This window comes from Rhincodon typus, chromosome 29, assembly GCF_021869965.1.
Source record: "Rhincodon typus isolate 14 chromosome 29, sRhiTyp1.1, whole genome shotgun sequence".
Lineage (NCBI taxonomy): Eukaryota > Metazoa > Chordata > Chondrichthyes > Orectolobiformes > Rhincodontidae > Rhincodon > Rhincodon typus.
In genome coordinates, this window is record NC_063360.1 from 13,906,982 (window position 1) to 13,928,276 (window position 21,295).

At 38.7% G+C, this 21,295-nt stretch overlaps 1 protein-coding gene across 1 annotated transcript in view; it reads left to right on the top strand.

Moving 5' to 3' along the window:
- lmnb2 (lamin B2) overlaps positions 1-20,297 on the top strand; it is a 30,634-nt gene extending 10,337 nt beyond the window's left edge. Inside the window, exons 2-11 of the mRNA XM_020514920.2 lie at positions 3,487-3,643; positions 5,081-5,206; positions 5,674-5,844; positions 6,010-6,135; positions 6,891-7,111; positions 10,660-10,882; positions 13,575-13,682; positions 14,179-14,295; positions 15,341-15,430; positions 16,849-20,297. Of these exons, the coding sequence (XP_020370509.2) occupies positions 3,487-3,643; positions 5,081-5,206; positions 5,674-5,844; positions 6,010-6,135; positions 6,891-7,111; positions 10,660-10,882; positions 13,575-13,682; positions 14,179-14,295; positions 15,341-15,430; positions 16,849-16,890 (1,381 nt within the window). The 3' untranslated portion in view covers positions 16,891-20,297. The remainder of the gene's footprint in view (positions 1-3,486; positions 3,644-5,080; positions 5,207-5,673; positions 5,845-6,009; positions 6,136-6,890; positions 7,112-10,659; positions 10,883-13,574; positions 13,683-14,178; positions 14,296-15,340; positions 15,431-16,848) is intronic.
- The last annotated feature ends 998 nt before the right edge of the window (positions 20,298-21,295 follow it).

The window sequence follows — 21,295 nt, forward strand, 5'->3', positions numbered from 1 at the left end:
TTCTTTTCCCTTCTTTTCTTTTCCCTTCTTTTCCCTTCTTTTCTTTTCCCTTCTTTTCCCTTCTTTTCTTTTCCCTTCTTTTCCCTTCTTTTCTTTTCCCTTCTTTCCCTTCTTTTCTTTTCCCTTTCAGCATTTTATGCCTCATCCTGCCAGGATGTTGTACCTTCAAATAAAGCCACCTCTCATTCTTTAAACTTATAATGGCTAACAATCCAACCTGTTCAACTTTTAGTAAAGGAGCAAAATGAAGAATGCTTTGATCAAGTTCTATACATAACAAGTGCTAATTTCCTGTCTTTTCATCATACCGAAACAAGGAAACTGTGTGCAGTGCTGTGATTGTTTTGTTTTCTTTTCAGTATAAACCTTTCTGTTCAAATGAATTCCTGGAAATTTTGTCCTTTTATCAAGGAAGTTTTCTGTACAAGATTACAGAAAATTAAAGCATTTTCTGTTTTTAGAAATCTTTATTTCATGTGATGTATTGTAGTACCTAAGTTTCAGAATTTTAGTGTTGAGATACTGTGCTTGTCAGGCAATGTGAATCATTTTATAACCTGTAATTATGTAGTTTGCTTAGTTGAAGATGGTAGTTTTTGAAAAGGGATTTGGATGGTGAAGGCTTCCATTCTAAGGCTTGAACAGTCCTTGTTCACGATTTTTGGTGAAATTTGCATTTGAAGAATGGCTATAATGCTGGAGGCATCATAACCATGAGTAGCTATTGGCTATTCCCCATAAATAGCCAATGACATTGCAACTGACCAAGCCAATGTAGGCTCAACTGGTTGAGGATTGCAGATTTTCCTCCCCAAGTAAATATCATCGAACTAGAGGGATTTCTTTTTAAAAACAACCCTGTGGTTTAGTCACTGTTACTGAGACTAGCTTTTTTTTTTATAAATCGGATGTATTAATCAATTGGCTTGAGCTCCTGCCTCAGTAGCCCAGTAATGTGACTGTTGTACAACCATTTACAACAGGGCAAGAAGCTGGTTAGCGTTTCAAGTTTTTTTGGTGCAGAACCATATGTTGTCATGATTTACATATGTAATGAACATTCTGAAAGTAATCAAGTAATTTAGCAAAGCTTTGTGATAACAATGGATGAGAAAAATTGCCACACAAGTCCAAATAGAATGGGCATGCTGATGTTTCTGGTGTGGGGTGGGTTGAAAATGTAACTGTCTATTCATTTGCCCCAGTTAAATTAATCTTATTGATGTGTAATCTTGTTGCTGTGTGCTTTGCTTCCCATTCCACCATTTGTCTATGCCTTTTCTTAAAAAATGTTGCCATTATTTTCCTTTAGTCTTGTACATTTTTTTTGACCCTCTATCAGTTACTCGGTCATTCTTTTCTCAGTCACTCTTTCTCCACACCATTTTTAATCTGCTATTCTGTTTTAAATTTGGAAACAAAAAAAAAAATTGTGCCATTTTTGATCTGTGGATATGAATTGCCTGGTCTCTTTCTTTCTTTTCTTTCTTTCTTTTCTTTCTTTCTTTCTTTCTTTCTTTCTTTCTTTCTTTCTTTCTTTCTCATTGCTTGTAACAACATCAGATGTTTGTTCACACATGCAGGTTTTTTTCTTTCAGTCATGATCACAGCGGTACTTGAGATTCACTTTGAATGTGGAGTGACAATTAACCACTAACCGCTTTCTAATCTCTCTCATGTAACAGCTGGTAAAATGTCTGTATGTAGTGACAGACAGACAGCCTTCCAATATTGATCATGTCACTTGTAACCAATATTTCTATAACAACATTTAAGGTTGCTGTGGCAAATATTACTCTATAGATGACCAGGAGTTTGATCAGAAAACCCTTTATTTCTGGATTTTGGCAAGTGGATTTATCGCAATTATTGATGATTAGTATAATATCCACCTACAGTTGCAATCTGAACTATTTTTGCTGTTTGTTTTTATAAAAGACAGCTTACTATAGCTTGTTTTAATACAGCAGCTCTGAAATAACAAATTTTTGTGTATGTTCCTTTCTTTTGGAATAAGGTCCTGCTTGAAGTATTGTTACTTTGTATGACCTATTGGAATAAATGATTATAATAAGTTGATCATAAGATTGGTATGACATTTTTTTAAAAATTATATCTACAGCAATATCAAAGTGAAGTTTGCAGCAAGTGGAATACTCTGCAAGGGAATGACCGATTTGATTAAACCACTCATTCATTCTGCAGCACAAGGCAAACTCTGGAACAGCTTGACAAATAGGCACTTTCTCCAGTAAGGAAGAATGAGCTCTGCTGATGTGGCTCAAACCAGTATGTTCCCATCTTTGACCTAGTCTTGTAGGAAACAAAAATCATTCTCATTAAAAGGAGTTCACCTGCAACAATGGATGGCTGGGCAACATACAGCATTTTCCAGCAGTAAGGGTGCAGCAGATACCGCACCAGATTTGACTACAAAATGGCCTTGCCCATCAAGTCCTCAATTAATGTGGATGAAATTGGACTATTCCTCTTTAAAAGACAATTGGTGAAAAGCAAGGTAATGAATATGTCACTGCCACCATGTTGGTGTAGACCATTGCCTTGAAAAGACCATGCCTACTGGGCTTTGAAACCATTTTTGTGGATTAGCATCACAGGATAAAGATTAGTAAAAGTTTGTTATTGTGCATGTTGTCTGCTTTCCTAATCCATGCCTCAAAAAATCATGTAATTAGAGAACTGCTTTGCAAACCCTGACATCATTGGTCTTGAGCATCTGCTGACTTTTTTTTCCTGCCATTCCAGCTAATGATTTTTAGGAGTGATTTTTACGGGTTTTAAAAACCAACCACTGATAACCCAAATATCTGCTATCAAGGCAATCGCTTAAAAGCAGGAACACAGCCCAGCTGTTATAGAAACCATCTTCATGTTGAAGGAGCATTTTAATTGATGATTGGAGCCACAGTCAGAGGATCAGGATGCAGCTAAATAGTCAAGTGAGGTTCTTCTTGCTTTGCTATCGTAGGCTAGCATAGGAATTCCAGCAGAAGTTACCATGTAAACTTCCATGGAAGTGGATGACTCCATCTGCTGTGATGGACCTTTTTTAAAGATAAGGTGATTGTGTAGCTGCAGTACGTTTTTTGTCAACTAAGAGGCTGACAACCCTGAAGAATCAACTGTATGAACGCTCGCCTGCATTCCACCCCCCCCCCCCGCACCCCGAAGTAAAGCTGCAAGGCTATACAGATGCTCCAGGAGTTCACACTTGAATTATTTCGTACAACTTTTTCTCTTTCTCTTCCTCCCCTCCACTCCACCACCACTTCTCCTCCCCCCACCAGTGCTATGTACAGCTTTCCTGTGCAGTTTCTCGACTCTACTTAAGATATTAGGTAGATGGGTCCCTCTGTTTTGGCTTATAATTTTGCTGTTTTTGTTGTAAAATGTGTTTTAGAGAACGGATAAAACTTTGATTAGTTTTACTTTATTGACACACACTCTCTCATTTTGCTCTTGCAGTTACAAGAAGAAAGATAATGACCTGATAACAGCACAAGCTCGGCTGAAAGATTTTGAATTAACATATCATAAAAATGAGGCTGCTCTTAACACTGCTCTTGGTGAAAACCAACGTATGGAAGCAGAGCTGGCTGATCTACGCTCACAGCTTGCTAAGGTACTTCATGAGTGAAGAAATGCAGTGGGGGGAAGGCTGGAGTGGGATGCTGGTCTTTCATTTTTTTTTGAAAATGCTGTGTCATCGAATAGGAGATGGTATCTGTATTTTCTTAAATTGTAAAAAGTGTTTTAAATATTGAACTTTTGTGCATCGTGAAGTATGGTGTGCCAAGGAAAGATTGGCTGCCAGCCATTTAATTTTCCATACCTTTCTTTATCTTATTTTGGTTAACTTTGTCTTTTCTATTTATTGTTTTACAATGAAAAAAAATTATGAAATGTTTGCCATTGTGATAGGGCGTGTAATGATGTATCAGACAGTTGATTTTGAGGAGCCTAAAGATGATTTATCTAACTTACTTGCTATTGCAAGTTGAAAGTATGCATACAGTATATGTTGTTAGCCTGTGATTAGTCTCTCTCTTAACTTACTCAAGTTACTATTTCAATGTTAACAAACTATTTAATGATTTTATTTTTAAATTATGGTTGAACTCGATCCAATTCTCATCTTATCAGCCTACCACTAATGTTCCCTAGCTGGATGAAAGTGTTAAAAATTCATAGGTTTTTGTTCCTATTGTCAAGGACCAGACCAGACCACCTCAAAATATTCTAAGAAGGTAACCTAATGTTTCTTATTTTAAAGACAAATGTAAGGTGGTGTTCCAGTTGCAATTTGTCTGGCCAAACTACTCAGCGTTGGGCAAAACACAATTTATTCAAACACTATGGTTAAAATACAACAAAAGAAAGGAAATTAAAATAATTTAACGCTTGGAAAACTCAACCAAATAATAGATCAACTATTACTAATTATTTGTTCCAATACAGTAACATCCCATGAGCACACTCCTTTGCAAAAAGGCAGATTCAGAAATCAGATTTTCTCACATGCAACCCAGCAGCGCAGAGAGGAAAAAATATCAAGCGAAAACTCACAGCAGCTTTTACTGCAGCTTCCAGCCTGGTTGAGCCTCCAACAGCAACTGATGCTGAATCTCAAAGCTTAAGAACTAGAAATCCTGTCAGCAAGAGCTGGCTGCACCTATCCAGGCTGCTTCTATTGTTCCAACTTCTCCTCTTTTTTTTTTTTTAAATAAAGAACCAAAGCCTCTTAAGCTGTTTACTATACTATACTGGCTTTTAAACTAGACAGTTCATTGCCCCTGTCTTAAAATCTCTCTTTTTGAAAAAGACCAGGACAGAATAATCTCTTAAAGCCACAGCATTGTCACAGTATCCCAGGAGTGCAATTGTAGATTTTTGTCTTCTGATCTATTTGAAATACCTAACTCAAGCTTCGAATCATACTAGAGACAGCTTTGTGTGTATGTGTGTGCACGTGGTGAGGGGACTTATGAGTCTTGCTGTTTTGCGCACTCTCTCTACTGTTTTGACTGATCAAAGGATAATTTTTGTAACTATTTTTTAGGCTGAAAGTTCACTGGCTGCTGCCAAAAAGCAGTTGGAAGGGGAGACACTAATGCGAGTCGACCTGGAGAATCAGTGTCAAAGCTTGACAGAGGAACTGGCATTCAGGAAGAATGTGTTTGAAGAGGTAGGAGTGTAAGCTGTTGCTAAAACAAAATTTTTGTTTTAGTGGCTGAGTACTGTTTGTAATCTTAAGAACCGTGGACATTTTTAGCACCTAGAGAGGAGTAAATAACTGTTATGTTCTGGAGCAGCAGGTTAATCTGGATACATTACGAAGTGTTGCATCTTGGGTTTACCTATGAACGCTGACTTTTATGTTTTTTTGAAGAAAAGACATTTTTACCTCATTGCAAATTTGGGAAGTTTTCGTTTTGACTTGCTGGTTCATCCTGTACATAACTAATTTATTATACCTTTAAGTTTAGTTAAAAATAATCTTCAGCTCAAACGCCTGCAATAAGTGCACAGAATTTATAGTGTTTTTTTTTAAATTAAATTCCTATTTGATCTCTTGTAATCTGTAACATTTCATTTCAAATACTACACAAATTTTAATGCAAACTTTAATGAGCATGTCCTGCTTAATTATAGGAGGTGCGTGAAACTAAGAAGAGACAAGATCGTCGTGTAGTTCAGGTGGACTCTGCACGAAAAATTGACTATGACTCCAAATTGGCAGAGGCCCTTCAAGACCTTCGAAAACAGCATGAGGATCAAGTGAGACAATACAAGGAAGACTTGGAACAAACTTTCCAAGCCAAGGTAACTGGACTTAATCCAATTTGGCAATATAGCCAACATTTTTAATATCTCAAATCTTTTTAGCTTGCTTTGATCTATTCTATTTTTGATTAGCCAATAGATTTGTTTAAAGTCAGTTCCAATTCCATTCCTTGATTTGACTTTGCATGTTTTTAACTTTAATAGCTGGAAAATGCTAAAGTAGCATTTGATAGAAATGACAAAGCTATGGGCACAGCAAGGGAAGAACTACAGGAGGCATACCTCAGAATTGAGAGTCTGAACTACCAACTTGGAACCCTGCAGAAGCAGGTAAGCAATTAACAAAGCATGCAGTATAATTTTTGGATTTTTAAGGGGGATGGTGGTTAAAGAATAGGTTTTATTTTGAGCACTATTCGAAAGGCTATATTTATTAGCCAGCTTTAAGATAGGCTCTTACCTGTTCAAAACATCTATCAACAATAGTGTAGGATTGACATATTTTGTATAGCAGCCTGGAGAGAGTGCCAGGTTCTCTCATTTTTCTTAATCAATAACTGTTCATTTTTTTTTATTGCCCATTAGGATTGTGAACTAGTATTTGCAAATTGGTTAATCTTTTTTGGATTGTTAAAATTGTATTGTATGGATTGCTGGCTCTGGTATCATAACTTGTATACAGAAAGAGATAGCAACGGGCTAATGCTAGGTTTTTTTTGTTTCTACAGTTGAACCACAGAGCATTAGCATTTTTGTATATATTTTAGAATTAATTTAGGTTTTGATCAAAAGTTTGAATTTAATTGGACTAAACCTTGCTAAAAATGTATATGGTGCTGCCCCATTAGCAATTCCCCTACACAAATTCACTTGCAAACCATAATATAAATCCTACTGACCTTCCAAGTGCCACACCTAATGCTGTTGCTAGTGGTCACTGTATGGCAATGAAATCCCACTGACCTGTTGTTGGGAGCTTCTCATTGAAGCTTGAGTTTGGGTATTGAGGGACATCTCTTACATTTTGTGTTAATGATGACAAATTATTCTAGCCTAATTGTTTCAATCAAACTTTTTTTTCATAGTCTGCTGCTTCTGAGGCTCGAATTAGGGAGTTGGAAGAGATGCTGGCTAATGACCGTGATAAATATCGTAAGATGTTGGAGGCAAGAGACCGGGAAATGGCTGAGCTGAGGGATACTGTGGAGGTGCAGTTGCAGGAATATGAAGACCTCCTTGATGTTAAACTGGCTCTTGACATGGAAATTCAAGCCTACCGTAAACTCCTGGAAGGCGAGGAAGAGAGGTAGCTGTAGCTATGATCTAACTGGAGTATGGTTGTAAAGCTTTGATTTTTCTCCTTGGTCAAGCATTTTCATATTGAAGAATTGAAGTCTCAATTTTCTCTTACCAAGAGTAAAAAGTGTGAATATTTTACAGACTTAAGAGTATTTACCGATTTTAATATAATGTAAGTTAAATTTTCCCAAACACCTTGATTTTTTGAGATTTAGCTTGGAACCCTCCCCACCCGCACTAAATTTGGACATAAAGTTGCTGACTTTAAGCAGCAGGGAGAATCTCCTGAAGTATTTACCTTATTTTTCTTGAACAAAAACTTTGCAATTTTATCATCCGTTAAGATTTTTGAATTGTTTTTTAAGTGTTTCTGCTGTAATTAGAAGAATATATACTTGGCCAAAGAATTTATTAGAAACAGTCTCTTAAAGTCCAGCTCCGACAGTGTAGGTGAGTTTCAGTGCAGTAGTTGGATGCTGTAACTCCACTATGGTATTGGACAAAGATCCTGTGCCCTGCCTTCAGTCGAAAGATCACTTGAGCAATAGTCGATGAAGGTGTGGTATTTTAGCTGTAGAATGAAGTATAGTGAATGGCCTCGGTCATCTTGGGGTTTTGGAAGAAACATATGGACTATCCAAGAATGGACTTACAAATGCAGTTTTGGTGCTGAGGTGAAGTTGGCAGCCATCTTGTGTCTTTTGTGCTTGAGAGCTGATCCCTGGTTGCAGAAATTGCAAGCAACAGCATGTTGGAACATGGGAACAGAAGGGTGTCGCTGATAAATGTTTAGTGAGTATAGACGGGAAGAAAAAGAGTCAGGGATGCTGTAATTGTGTTGATATGGGTTGGTAAGAATGAAACCAGGAGGGCTGGGTAGTAGAGGAGAGATTGGTAATTTTGTGTGGCTGGCTGTTGAAGATTGTAAAGAAGAGAATGTTCTCAGTCCCAGCAAGTACTTGTAACTGGTTAGGGTTGGAATGTGTGGCCAAATTTTTATTAACAGATTGATGTAGAAAACTATGGGAGGCAGGCTCTGATTTGGGAGAAGGAAACAAACTTCAAGAACTTTGGAGAGCAGTGAGAAGATGGATGTTGTCCTAAATTTTGAATTTTTGAAGTGATGTGATTATTTCAATTGGGAGTGAAGAAAGGGAACTACCCATAATTCTAAATAATATTTAGAAAGGAAAGTTGAGTCCTTGGTTGCTCAGGCAGGTTGGACTAAAGGAGTTGGGTCACATGGACAAGGTGAGCACTGAAGTCTGACAGATTGAAAAGATACTATGATTTCCTTTGAAAAATAGGACATTCTTTCTCCCTGGTATCCTAGGTAATGGATGTAGAGGACAATGCAGGATTGGAGTTGGCCTGATCAGTGATCAAGGCTAACAGAAATGACAGCATTTGAAGAATGTGGCCATGAAAATTTCTATGGTATAGTGAGTGACACCCTTTTTACAGCAGAAAGGACGATAGTACAGAATGGAAATTGGAATTAGCAAAGATGAATAATTACAGTGCAGATTAAGGAAGGTGCTAGATGAGTAGTGTGAGGCATGGAATAGAGTCAGTGCATGAAGGAGTTGTGGTTGAGTGACCATAGTGTGACTTTTAGTCATGTTTGTATCAGTAATACTGTACATTTAGCTAATTGGTGGAGAGGGGAGTGACCTGCTTTGGTACACCATGCATATAATCCATAGCCCAATTTGTTAAATGAAGCCATCATAGTAAGATGGTGAACGATGTAGTCTTTCAGGGGAATATATTCCAGAAGGAAGTCTTCTGAGTGATTTTTGTTTGCACTGTCTGCAGAAACTGGTTTGAAATATTGAATTAGTAGAGATGCCTCCTTGGAAATGCTGATACGTAGTATGCCCATTGGTTTTTCATTTAACTGTTTCAAAACTGTCATTTTCTTTTTCTTTTAAAATATCGCCACTCCTTGTCATGAACACGTGCCCCAGCACTGTGGCTCAGTGGTTAGCACTGCTGCCACACAGCGCCAGGGACCCGGGTTCGATTCCACCCTCCGGTGACTGCAAACTCCACACAGACACATTCTCCCCATGCCTACGTGGGTTTCCTCTGGGTGCTCCAGTCTCCTCCCACAGTCCAAAGATGTGCAGGGTAGGTGGATTGGCCATGCTAAATTGCCCATAGTGCCCAGGGATGTTTAGGTTAGGTGGGTTAGACGTGGGGAATCAGGAGTAGGGGAATGGTCTGGGTGGGATGCTCTTCAGAGGGGCAGTGGAAACTTGTTGGGCCGAATGGCCTTTTTCCACACTGTAGGGATTCTATGATCTATGATCTATTCTATGATACTAATGTCTCTATACTCTTTTTAGTCCTGAACATGTTAGCATTTCTCCAGTTAACATTGTGCTCTAGCACCGAATTGATCTAATCACAAATTGTTATGTAGTACTGTACATTTGTGCATTACTCTTTTTCTTCTTGATCCCAAATAACACATCCCATCTAATTGCCAGTTTGTACAACTGCTCCACATTTTTTGTTGACTTAAGCCCCTCTTCGATTCCAATCTTATCCATAGGACATAGAAGCAGAGGTAGGCATTTGCTTCAGCAGATCTGCTTTGCCAATCAGTGAGATAATAGCTGACCTGATCACCCAAACTCTTTTCCTGCCTCCTTAATCCATACCCTTTGATTCCCTTACTGATTTTTATAAGATCTATCTCAACCTTCAACATAGTTGCCAAACTTCTACAGCCTTCTGTAGTAAAGAATTCCACAGATTGAGTAGTCAAAGTTCTTCATCTGTCTTAAATGGGAGATCCATTACTTTGAAACAAGCCTTCTGTTTCTAGACTGTATTACAAAGAGAAACAGCCTCCCTGCATCTATCCTAAGAATATTGTACATTTCAAAAAAAGTTACCTCATTCTTTTGAACTCCCCAACAGTCAGCACCTTTACAAATGCTTCCCATTAAGCCTCTCTTCTGTTTTGAGTCTCCCCTCCAAACATCTGTATTTAGCCACTAGCTGTGGAGCTAGGTTCTGTGTGAACACAGGTGCTCAGTCCTACCTTTTTGTTTTGAATGTCTGTCTAACTCTTCCACCTGTTTTTTATATATTTATCAAATTTTTGTCTTTTTTTTTCTATTCAGTCCTCTAGGATTTGTAACTTCCTTTTTTATTCTTAAAACATTTGAGATAACTGAAGCAATATCTTATTCTCATGTGTGTGGTTACAGTGCTTTCAGCTCAGCCGATTTTTAACACTTTTTCTCTTTCCTAGCTTTCTCTCCTGGTCCTCGGAGCAAAGTACTTTAATCTAAGCTTTGTCATCCCTCTTTGTGTAGCTAGGTGCATGCTCATTGTGCTAAATTTTGCTGCTGTGGCTGGACAATAGAAGGCATTGTAGTGGGCATAGTAGGCATAGTGAGAAATTTTTTTTAAAAAGCATAATAGAATGGCCCGTGCGCACAAAGTGCGATGCAGGTAGTGGGAATCAGGCCTGTGCTTGTTCAATCGTCAGTCTGCAGAAGATGAGTGAATCAAAGCTTTTGTTTGTTTGCTTTTCAGATTGAAGCTGTCTCCAAGTCCTTCCTCTCGCGTTACAGTGTCCCGTGCTACATCCAGCAGTGCTGTTCACACCTCCCGAGCCAAACGCAAGCGTGTAGAAATAGAAGAACCTCATGAAAGCAGCAGTCGTATACAGCAGACTCACACTAGCAGTGGTTCGATAAGTATTGAGCCAACTGATCTTGAGGGAAAATTTGTTTGTCTCAGTAATAAATCTGAGAAGGTTAGTTCGAAGAGAAGTGTGAAGTTGTTTGGTTTGCCTTTTTATTAAGGGAAAAACACCAATGTGTTGACTTGTGATGTGTTGTTGTAGACTTGCAATTGACCCCAGTAGCATTTGGATTCTTACATTCTCTTGGATGCTGTGAAGAACAGTGCTTTTGAGTGGTTCAGAATATTACTCCCCTTCCCTATTTCTTTATTTTAAATTTTCTGTGCTAGCCCTGTAGTTTCTTTAGTGGCAATGTCACTGGCTTAGTATTCCAGAGCCACAGACTAATGTTTTTGAGACATGAGTTTGAATCCAATCATGGCAGATGGTGAGATTTGAATTAAATAAAGAAAGGCTAGTCTAATGGTGATCATGTAACAATTATTATCTCAAAGAAATTTGAATCACTAATTTCCTCCTCATGAAGGGACGGAAATCTGTCTTTTACATGATCTGACTAATATGTGAACCTACAGCAACGTAGTTGGCTTCTAATTGCTCTCTACTGCAAGCTACTCCAGATATATCAAACTATCTGCTACAAAGACTCATGAAAGGAGTTTAAGCTGGTTGGACCACCCGGCATTGATCTAAGCACCAGATACGACAACAAGCTGCAGAGCTGGATGAACACAGCAGGCCAAGCAGCATCTTAGGAGCAGAAAGGCTGACGTTTCGGGCCTAGACTCTTCTTCAGAAATGGGGGAGGGGAAGGGGGTTCTGAAATAAATAGGGAGAGAGGGGGAGGCGGATAGAAGATGGATAGAGGAGAAGATAGGTGGAGAGGAAACAGACAGGTTGAAGAGGCGGGGATGGAGCCAGTAAAGGTGAGTGTAGGTGGGGAGTTAGGGAGGGGATAGGTCAGTCCAGGGAGGACGGACAGGTCAAGGGGGCGGGATGAAGTTAGTAGGTAGGAGATAGGGGTGCGGCTTGAAGTGGGAGGAGGGGATAGGTGGGAGGAAGAACAGGTTAGAGGGGCGGGGACGAGCTGGGCTGGTTTTGGGATGCGGTAGGGGGAGGGGAGATTTTGAAGCTTGTGAAATCCACATTGATACCATTGGGCTGCAGGGTTCCCAAGCGGAATATGAGTTGCTGTTCCTGCAACCTTCGGGTGGCATCGTTGTGGCACTGCAGGAGGCCCAGGATGGACATGTCGTCTGAGGAATGGGAGGGGGTGTTGAAATGGTTCGCGACTGGAGGTGCAGTTGTTTATTGCGAACCGAGCGTAGGTGTTCTGCAAAGCGGTTCCCAAGTCTCCGCTTGGTTTCCCCGATGTAGAGGAGGCCACAACAGGTACAGCGGATGCAGTATACCACATTGGCAGATGTGCAGGTGAACATCTGCTTGATGTGGAAAGTCGTCTTGGGGCTTGGGATGGGGGTGAGGGAGGAGGTATGGGAGCAGGTGTAGCACTTCCTGCGGTTGCAGGGAAAAGGGCCGGGTATGGTGGGGCTGGAGGGGTTTGTGGAGCGGACAAGGGAGTCACGGAGAGAGTGGTCCCACCGGAAAGCAGATAAGGGTGGGGAAGGAAAGATGTCTTTGGTGGGGTCGGATTGCAGATGGCGGAAGTGTCGGAGGGTGATGCGTTGGATCCGGATGTTGTTGGGGTCACCCCCATTTCCTACCTACTAACCTCATCCCGCCCCCTTGACCTGTCCATCCTCCCTGGACTGACCTATCTCCTCCCTAACTCCCCACCTACACTCACCTTTACTGGCTCCATCCCTGCCTCTTCAACCTGTCTGTTTCCTCTCCACCTATCTTCTCCTCTATCCATCTTCTGTCCGCCTCCCCCTCTCTCCCTATTTATTTCAGAACCCCCTTCCCCTCCCCCATTTCTGAAGAAGGGTCTAGGCCCGAAACGTCAGCCTTTCTGCTCCTATAATGCTGCTTGGCCTGCTGTGTTCATCCAGCTCTGCACCTTGTTGTCTCGGATTCTCCAGCATCTGCAGTTCCTACTATCACTACAACAAGCCCAGCCAGGTTGACCCTGCAAAGGTTTCCTTATTTGCCTGTGGGGCCTTGTGCCAAAATTAGGAGAGCTGGCCCACAGACTGGTCCAGCAACATTCTGATACTGTGTAAAAATACTACTTGGGGTATGTCTGTCTGATCCAGATTCCACTGTCACTGTCACTGTCCCTGGGTATGCTTTTTCCCATTAGCAGGACAGACCTACCAGAGATGGCAGCACAATGTATGGTGGGGAGAGTGTTTTCACAGGCATCTTCAACATTGACTCCAGACTCCATGATGTCTCATGACACCAGGTCACACAAGGTCCAGGAAATCTCTTGACTATCATTTACTGCGCCTCTGTGGTTCATTTTGAAGTTGTATTCTTTGTACACCACCTAAAGGAAGCAGAGGGTGCAAGGGCTGTAGGGGACTTCAGTGTCTACACACTGCAAGTGACTCAATACCACAACTAACCAAGTTGGCCAAGTCCTAAAGGATATAGACTGGATCTGCGACAAAGGAGGGAACCAACAAGTGGGAAAATGTATCATCTTCACCAGTCTGTTGCAGATGCATCTGCCCATGATGTTATGCCTATTCCTAATGTTGCTGTCACTGTGAAGACAAATTCCAGTCTTCATGCTCAGGATGCCCTCCACTGTGTTGCACTACCACCATTCTAACTAGGAAAGACCTCCTACTTATACTGTATATAATAATTGATTCACTGTCACTCTTGTTTGCAGGATCAGCCACTGGGTGGTTGGAGACTGAAGAGACAAATTGGAGATGGGGAAGAAATGGTCTACAAATTCACTCCCAAGTACACTCTGAAGGCTGGACAAGAAGTCAAAGTGAGTTGCACATTTTGTCTTATAAATCATTTAACTATGTAGAATTAATTGTCAGAAATTTGGTTCTCATTATATTGCTGTGAGAGTAATAACTCTTAACAATACTGAAATGGTAGTGTACCTAATCCATTTTTTCCTGTATGGAAGAGATGAATACTGGAGTTGATGTAAAACAACTGGATTTGCAGCTAGCATGCTGTGGTATGGATGCTTTGTTACCCAGCTGCAATTGCACATATTCTAGCGGTCGTGGAGTTGGGGGAGGTAAATTGCATGTTTGACTGAATTTTGCTGTTTGGGAGGTGGCTAGATGAAAGCATCACCAAAAATAGGCAGGATTAACTTTGGGGTACTTTTCCAATATAAAGGGACAACTAAAGCATCGTGACCCATCTTGTTTCACAAAAGTATGTGATTGAATCCCTTTTTTCGAAGGAAAAACTGTGACAACGGTTTGCTATTGTCCAAAATGTATTAACTTTTTTGTTTTGTCTAGATCTGGAGTGCAGATGCTGGTAAAGCCCATAGTCCTCCTACTGACCTTCTGTGGAAGAATCATAGCTGGGGCACTGGTGATGAGATTAAGACTGTCCTTGTCAACTCTGATGGAGAGGTATAGCTGATAGACATCTTTCTACTGGTGTTTTAAATTCTGAATTTTCGCATGTCAAATAAATGTTATAAAATTAAGGCAAATGTGCTCGCTGTTTCACCCCACAAATTTTAAGCAAACAAACAGCATTGACTATGAAATGAACTTCAGATCTTTGTGTGGTAAAAACCATTCACTCAACCTCTGCAGCATTGCCTAGTTCTGTCTCCGTAAAAATCCTTTTGTGTGCATAATATGCACCACACAAATTATCAACTTATCCAAGACATTGTTTCTCCTATGTATGTTGTCCTTGTCTAGGTTTTGTTGTTCCAGGTATGGTCTTGTTTCATTATCTAAGCAGTTAATTTTGGTTGGAGCTGAACATTGCATTATTCATTGAATGGCCCCATTTATGACCTTTTAGTTGTATGCTTGAAGGAGAAGTTTCTTTTTTTTTTTTTAAAAAAAAAAACAACTGAAGATGATTAGGTCAAGGACCAAGAACCTCCTGCATCAATGTCCTGGGCTGCAACATCGAATTCATGACCTTTGAACTACTTTGTGTTTCTCTATTTTTCCCCTTTGTTCTCTTCTGCAATGTTACAGCAATGCTAGCTTTAGTTCATTTCTGATGGGTTTTAAGTATGAAACGTCAGTACTCATCACTTCTGAACAGAGGTTCACTTTTGGTTGTGTAATTTCTGTTCATCTCAAAATATTGGCTGTAGTCAGCCACTCTGTGGATTGATTTTTATGAATAACCACAAAATATTTTGATTGTAATTCCATCTGTTTCCTGTAGTGAACATTTGCTCACCAGCATGCAACTAATACAATTAGAGTTCTTGTTAACTCCTGGTCAAGTTAACAGTAGTATAAATATTCAGTAGTAATTATGGTGCAGCAGCAAATGAATAATAAGACATTTCTGCATATTATTAACTATTAATGCAGAATTATTCTGAAGTAAATACTTTTAAAATGCAGAAGTATGTGTGGTTTTTTTCTTTAATGGTGAGTTAATTAAAACTTTAATACTAACTTGAATTTCCTTCTTGCACAGGAAGTTGCAGTAAGAAATCTCCGAAAAACTTACCATGAAGATGTGGAGGAAGAAGCTGAATTTGGAGAGGAAGATCTTTTCCACCAACAGGTAAAGTGAAAGTTTTTTTTTTGTTTTAAAACCAAATTTCTGGCAGCATTTGGGTTAGAAAGAAAGATCATTAACTTGAAACATTGCCACTCTGGGAAATTCAGACCAATCTGTGACCCAGACCTTTTAACACAAGGGATCTCTGCATTTCTGGGAGGATATTCAGCTTGGGTTTCCTTCAGAAATGCAAAGCCACGTTTCCATTCTGACGCTACTTTTGTAGTGTAGAATAGTGAGAAGAAGGAAAAACCACAACCCCTTTACATAGCAATCAAGCTGAAGTATTCTGAAATTTAAAGATCCTGGTGATAGAAGGTATGTATATAAGTGTGATGCTGGTGTGTCAGGTTCAGGTGGTTGAAGGTGGCCAAGTAAATATTTATGGCTGATTTGAGGTGGACTGGAAGTTTGTGTAGTGTTAGCTGCTTGAGATCTAAATGGTTGAACGTGATGCGGTTAGGGTTGTCTGAGGCATTAATGTGAACTGTAGTTCCTCAAATTAAATTAGATATTTAGTAGTCTAACTTTTCCTGAGTAGCTATTTTACCTGATCTGATCGGAATATTAAAAGTCTTTTTTTTTTTTTTGAAACAGAATCTTTTGGAAGGCTCCAGATGTAGAGGAATTGCCCAAAGGATTCAATTTCCAAGGCAATCCCTCAAGTCTGGTAAGGTAGTGATTCTTGAGGCTCCCCATGTGCAACTTTCATCTGTACAGGCATGATGATTGTCTGTCCAGCTGAAAATCTACCCCATTAAACTTGAAACGTGAACCCTGAAACATAAGGTTTGGGGTTAGAATGAGTGACACTAGTGATACATCACATTGACAGCTAGGCAAGAAGGAGTTAATGACCCACATGTTTCAAGTTCCTTGTGTAAATAGTTAACACTAATTATTTTATTACCAAATGTTCAAAATAGAAACCACTTTATAGGTAGATCAGATTACTTAAGAGGACTGACCCCTGCAGTCCATACCTTACAACAAGCTGTTTCTCTGTCTACCATAGCTGCTTGATCTCCTGAGAAGTTCACTTTCTTTCAATTTGGCTTTCCAGAATCTGCAATATTTTACTTTTAATTGTCTATTAAGTAACATTTTGAACCTGAACATTTCTTGCAGAAGTATTTTTTCTGAAGTGTGCTTTCATGACCACCTCCTAATCAATAGCTACCATGTGCCCTGGTTTTGCATGCAGAATTTCAAATCTCTAATGTCATGTGATTTGACTATCTCTCTACCAACCAGGTAGAATTGGATTGAAACTTAATATGGTATTAGCATAAATGCAGATTTGTATTTTACTCACTAGGTTGTGAATAAGTGGAGTGTAAATAAACATTAAATTTACCAAATCATTTTAGTCGGTTATGATTTGTATAATTGTTTCTCAAGAGTTCTGTTTTCTATTTTAGGGTGACCCAAGGACCACTTCCCGACAATGTGCAGTCATGTGATCAGAAATTTACTATTCTTCATTCAGGAGAAAACTCCCTTTTATCCAGAGCCACTGAGAAATATTTTTGTACACTGTTTTTCTTTAATGTTTCAAAACCATTCTAGTCTAGTACTTTTATGACCATTGTTTTAATTTGTAAAACCTGAGTTCTGAAGGGGTATTTTTAAGATTTTTCTTTGGCAAAACATTTATTCAAATGTGATGTTTAAAAACTGAGGTTACTAAAATTTTACATGGGGGTGGGAAATAGATGAATATTTTTAGTCATATGACCTCCTTGTGTACAGATTTGGGTTCATACATCTGGGATTTAACCATGGAACTGCATCACAGACTGTGTATTAATCAGAATTTGGTTATTCTGCAGTTTTTCAAACCCAAAGGGTTGTAAAAACTCCACCAAATTGGTGTTAACCTAGTACCCAGACAAAATTAACATTGTTAGGAGTATGAAACTCCTTCAAAACTGTGGGTGGAGTATTCTGTACTCCACTGCAGAATTCTCAGGTCTTTTACAGAAATCATGCTAAAAAGATTTCTACTGTGATCCTGCCCATTTATTTGGCTGTTCTGTATAAATACTGCCGTACTAAAACTGGTATATGTGATCTATAAGAAATTTGTAATATGGAATGTGAACTGTTGAAATGCCTGAATAATCAATGATCTGGAAATGAGCCTAGATATTATTTTAATTGGGTGAATTGTGATCATATGCAGTTATTAAATGGAAACATAAGCATTGCATGAAAAACAGCAGAATACACCAAACGTTTTATTTTAATCTTAAGTGCTGCATTGCTCTCATTTTCATAGCAAAGCCTGAAACTGGTGTCTTTGAAGTTACATTCTTTTTTAAGTGTCTGATTATTTGAATCCTTTGTTTAAATACCATTTGGGTACTTTTTACTGGCTGGTGTATTAATATTTGGATGGTGGCTTATGGAAGCTTGTATTTTTTTTTTCGTTGCTTGATGGCTGGTTAGTACTTAACTGATAATTTGTAATTGCTTGCTCGTTTAGTAGCATATTAGATTGCCTTCTAATTGAAAGTTGAGAAGTGAAAAAAATGTTTCTTAACACTGGGACAGATATTAAGCTTAATTTGACAAGATAGTTTAGCAGTTCAGAAACCATCTTAATTTGAAAACTCCTGTTTAATAAATCATGTAGCCAGTATTCAACTGAATATATAACAGCAAAATCATAAATTTTGGCACTATCCAAGATTTTTAAAAAATACTGCAAATCTGAAGTGTTTTCTTAAAGTAGCGCAATCATGTTCAAAGCAAAGTGTTTGTTTATTTTGTAGTCACCAAAGTTGTCAAGGAGTGTGGCTACTTAAGAAATTCTAAGCAATAAAATAGTGGAAAACCAATTTGCAGTTAACCCTTTAGTAGTCGTCTTGGTATCTTTGTCCCATGAGTTGTTTTCAGTTAGTTAGTTATATACTTTTTGGTGGGAGGTGGAATTGCAAAAATCATGTTCCTTGTATTTTTTTTAAGGATGGACACATTTTGAAGTACTGTACCTGTACAGTTAATGTATGGAGGGGTGGTGGGGAAGTTGTCATTGTCACACTAATGTTTTATCCCACATACTTTGATTTAATATATCATATATATGGTTAAATTTTATGCTTATCATTCATTTTTATTAACTTAAATTCTGTTTCTCAGTTACTTTTATGGGCTGAATACAAATTGAATGTTAAGATTAAATAGAATTTCTTTAAATACATGTATCTAATAGTTCTAGTCTAAAGTATTAGTGGCTTTTCATAAATTTATGGTTGTCTTAGTATATTAGAATTGACTGTGAAAAGTAGAATTAAGTGCCCTAAATTTGATGTTGCTGAGAAATTTTATGGCCTGAGAAACAGAATTTTAGATAAAGCCTTATGCTTTAATATTAAACTTTTGACCTATAGTTGATGGTATTTTTTAAAAAAAATCATGTGCACACTTTTTTTAACAAGATATAAATATACTGATGAAAATCATGATGCACGTTGCTGTGAGGTTTCTTTTAAACCTTTGAAAGGCTTCATTGCAAGGTTTCTGGTGTTTCCCTTGTAAAATCAAACACTTTTTTTCCCACTGATTAAAAAGAAACCCATAAAGCACACATGGAATTCAGTTTGATTCATTTCATTTTTGAGGTTTTTCATTCAAATGTTTGTAATTTCTCTCTCTCACCCCCTCCCTTTTTTCTTCCCTTCCCATTTTCCTCTCCCTTCCCTTTTTTTTTCTTCTATCTCTCCCTGCCCCTCGCCAAATTGCATGGCAGCATAATGGTGAATTTGCCAGACTAGTAATCCTCAGGTCTTTAAGAACTGTCAACCATTCTCTCATTTCCTTCAGAGAAGGAAATCTGCCGTGCTTACCTGGTTTGGTGTATATGGGTATGGGGGTGTGCGTGTGTCTGTGTGCGTGTGTAATCACTCCAGACTCTTGGTAATGTATTTGACATTAACTGTCCTCTCAAATTATCTATCTAACAAGCCATTCAGGGATTATTGGGCATGGTCATTAACCTTTCCAGCAACATTTGAAAGTCAAAGGATTTAAACCTAACTTTACCAGAGGCAGCTGTCTTTCTAACAAATAAACTACAATCAAATCGAATGACTAAATTTACCTTTCAGATTTCTTGGCAGAAAAGTAGACTTCTCTCTCTACTTGTTCCATCTTCTTAAATAAATCTTCATAGCTCACATGAATTACTAATGTGTTGTGTTTTTTTGAGCAATGAAAGAGGGTATTATTTCGCTTTTAAACTTGTGGTAAAACACTGTATAGATTGTGTAATTGAAGGTGCAGTACCTTTTTTTGCCCTGGTTAGTTTGAGTCATATGTTAATGATCTACCAAAGCATCGCCATCAGCTATATCAGGAACTGTTGAAACTGACACCACCCTCCTGTGGAAAAAGTTGCCCCTCCAGGTCTGTTTTTAAATCTTTCCCTCTCACCTTAAACCTATGCCTCTAGTTGTGGATTCCTACACCCTTTGGAAAAGACCTTAGCTACTCACCTTTATCTGAAGGTGAATATGAAATACCCTGAATAGACTAAATGCTCTCAATGAAAAAGGTGCTGTACCTAGAATGCATTTGATAGAATCAACACGTTATCGTAAATATCACTGCAAGTGGAACTTCAATCTGCCCTTGTAACGTAAGTATTTGCTTTCACTTTAAGCAAAGGAAATTTGAATTTGCATTTGATTCTTGGGTTGAAAAATGTTGTCTTTTCACCAAATAAACCAGTCTCATTGCTCAGATTATTTTCTTATATGGCAATGACATGCCAAAATACAATGTTCTGTCTGTAATTTGTAAGCATACATTTTATAACTGGAATTTTTTTGAGCATTCAATAAATGTGGTTTTGCTTATTTTGAAATTGTATGTTTGTTATTAAGCAGTTCCTGTCTTGTACTGTTTTGTATGAGTTTCAAAAAGCATTTTTGTGATGCTTTATGGCAGGATGATTGAGAAGTGGCCATGATATGAGGACAAAACTGAACACTTCTTTCCAAAATAAGAGTTTGAATTCTTAGAGTCAGGTTCATACAGCATGGAAACAGACCCTTCAGCGCAACGTGTCCATGCTGATCCAATTTGCTGAACTGAACTAGTCCTGTATGCCTGCATTTGGCCCATATTCTTAACTTTTCCTGTCCATGCACCTGTCCAGATGTCTTTTGAATGTTAAGTTGTACTTGTGTCCACCGCTTCCTCTGGCAGCTTGTTCCATACACGCACCGCCCCTACTCTGGGGAAAAGACCTTAACTAGTCACTTTTTTAATCTGTGCCCCTCATGACCTTTTTTTATAGAGGTTTATAAAATCACCCCTCAGCCTCCTACACTTTTTGGCAGGGAGGAACGCCACATCTTCTCATAACTCAAATGCTCCAGTACCCCTAGGTCTCTCTGTTCGACAGCTCTTCCCAGGGCCCTAAAATTAACCTGTTCTGGTTTGTCTTACCAAAATCCAACACCTCATTTATCTGAATTAACCTCCATGTGCCATTCCTTGGTGCACTGGCTCAGTGGATTTTGTTACTGTAATGTAAATTGAAGCATTTTGTGTAAGTAGAACAGTAAGCTTTGGCTTTGTGGTAGCTGTCTTGCCTCAAAGGATCATGGGTTCAAGTCCCACTCCAGAGTCTTGAGTACATAATCCAGTTTAATGTTTCCATGCTACAATGTCCGAAATGCTGTTAATAACAATAATAATCCTATCATCCTGACCAATATTCATCCCTTCAGGATGACCTATCTGGAATGGATGTTGGTGCCATTGGTTATTGCATCTCTAATCATTTGTAAAATGTATATTTTTCAAAAAATCCATTTGACTGAAGTGTTTTTACATGGTACAAGCATGTGAATCTCC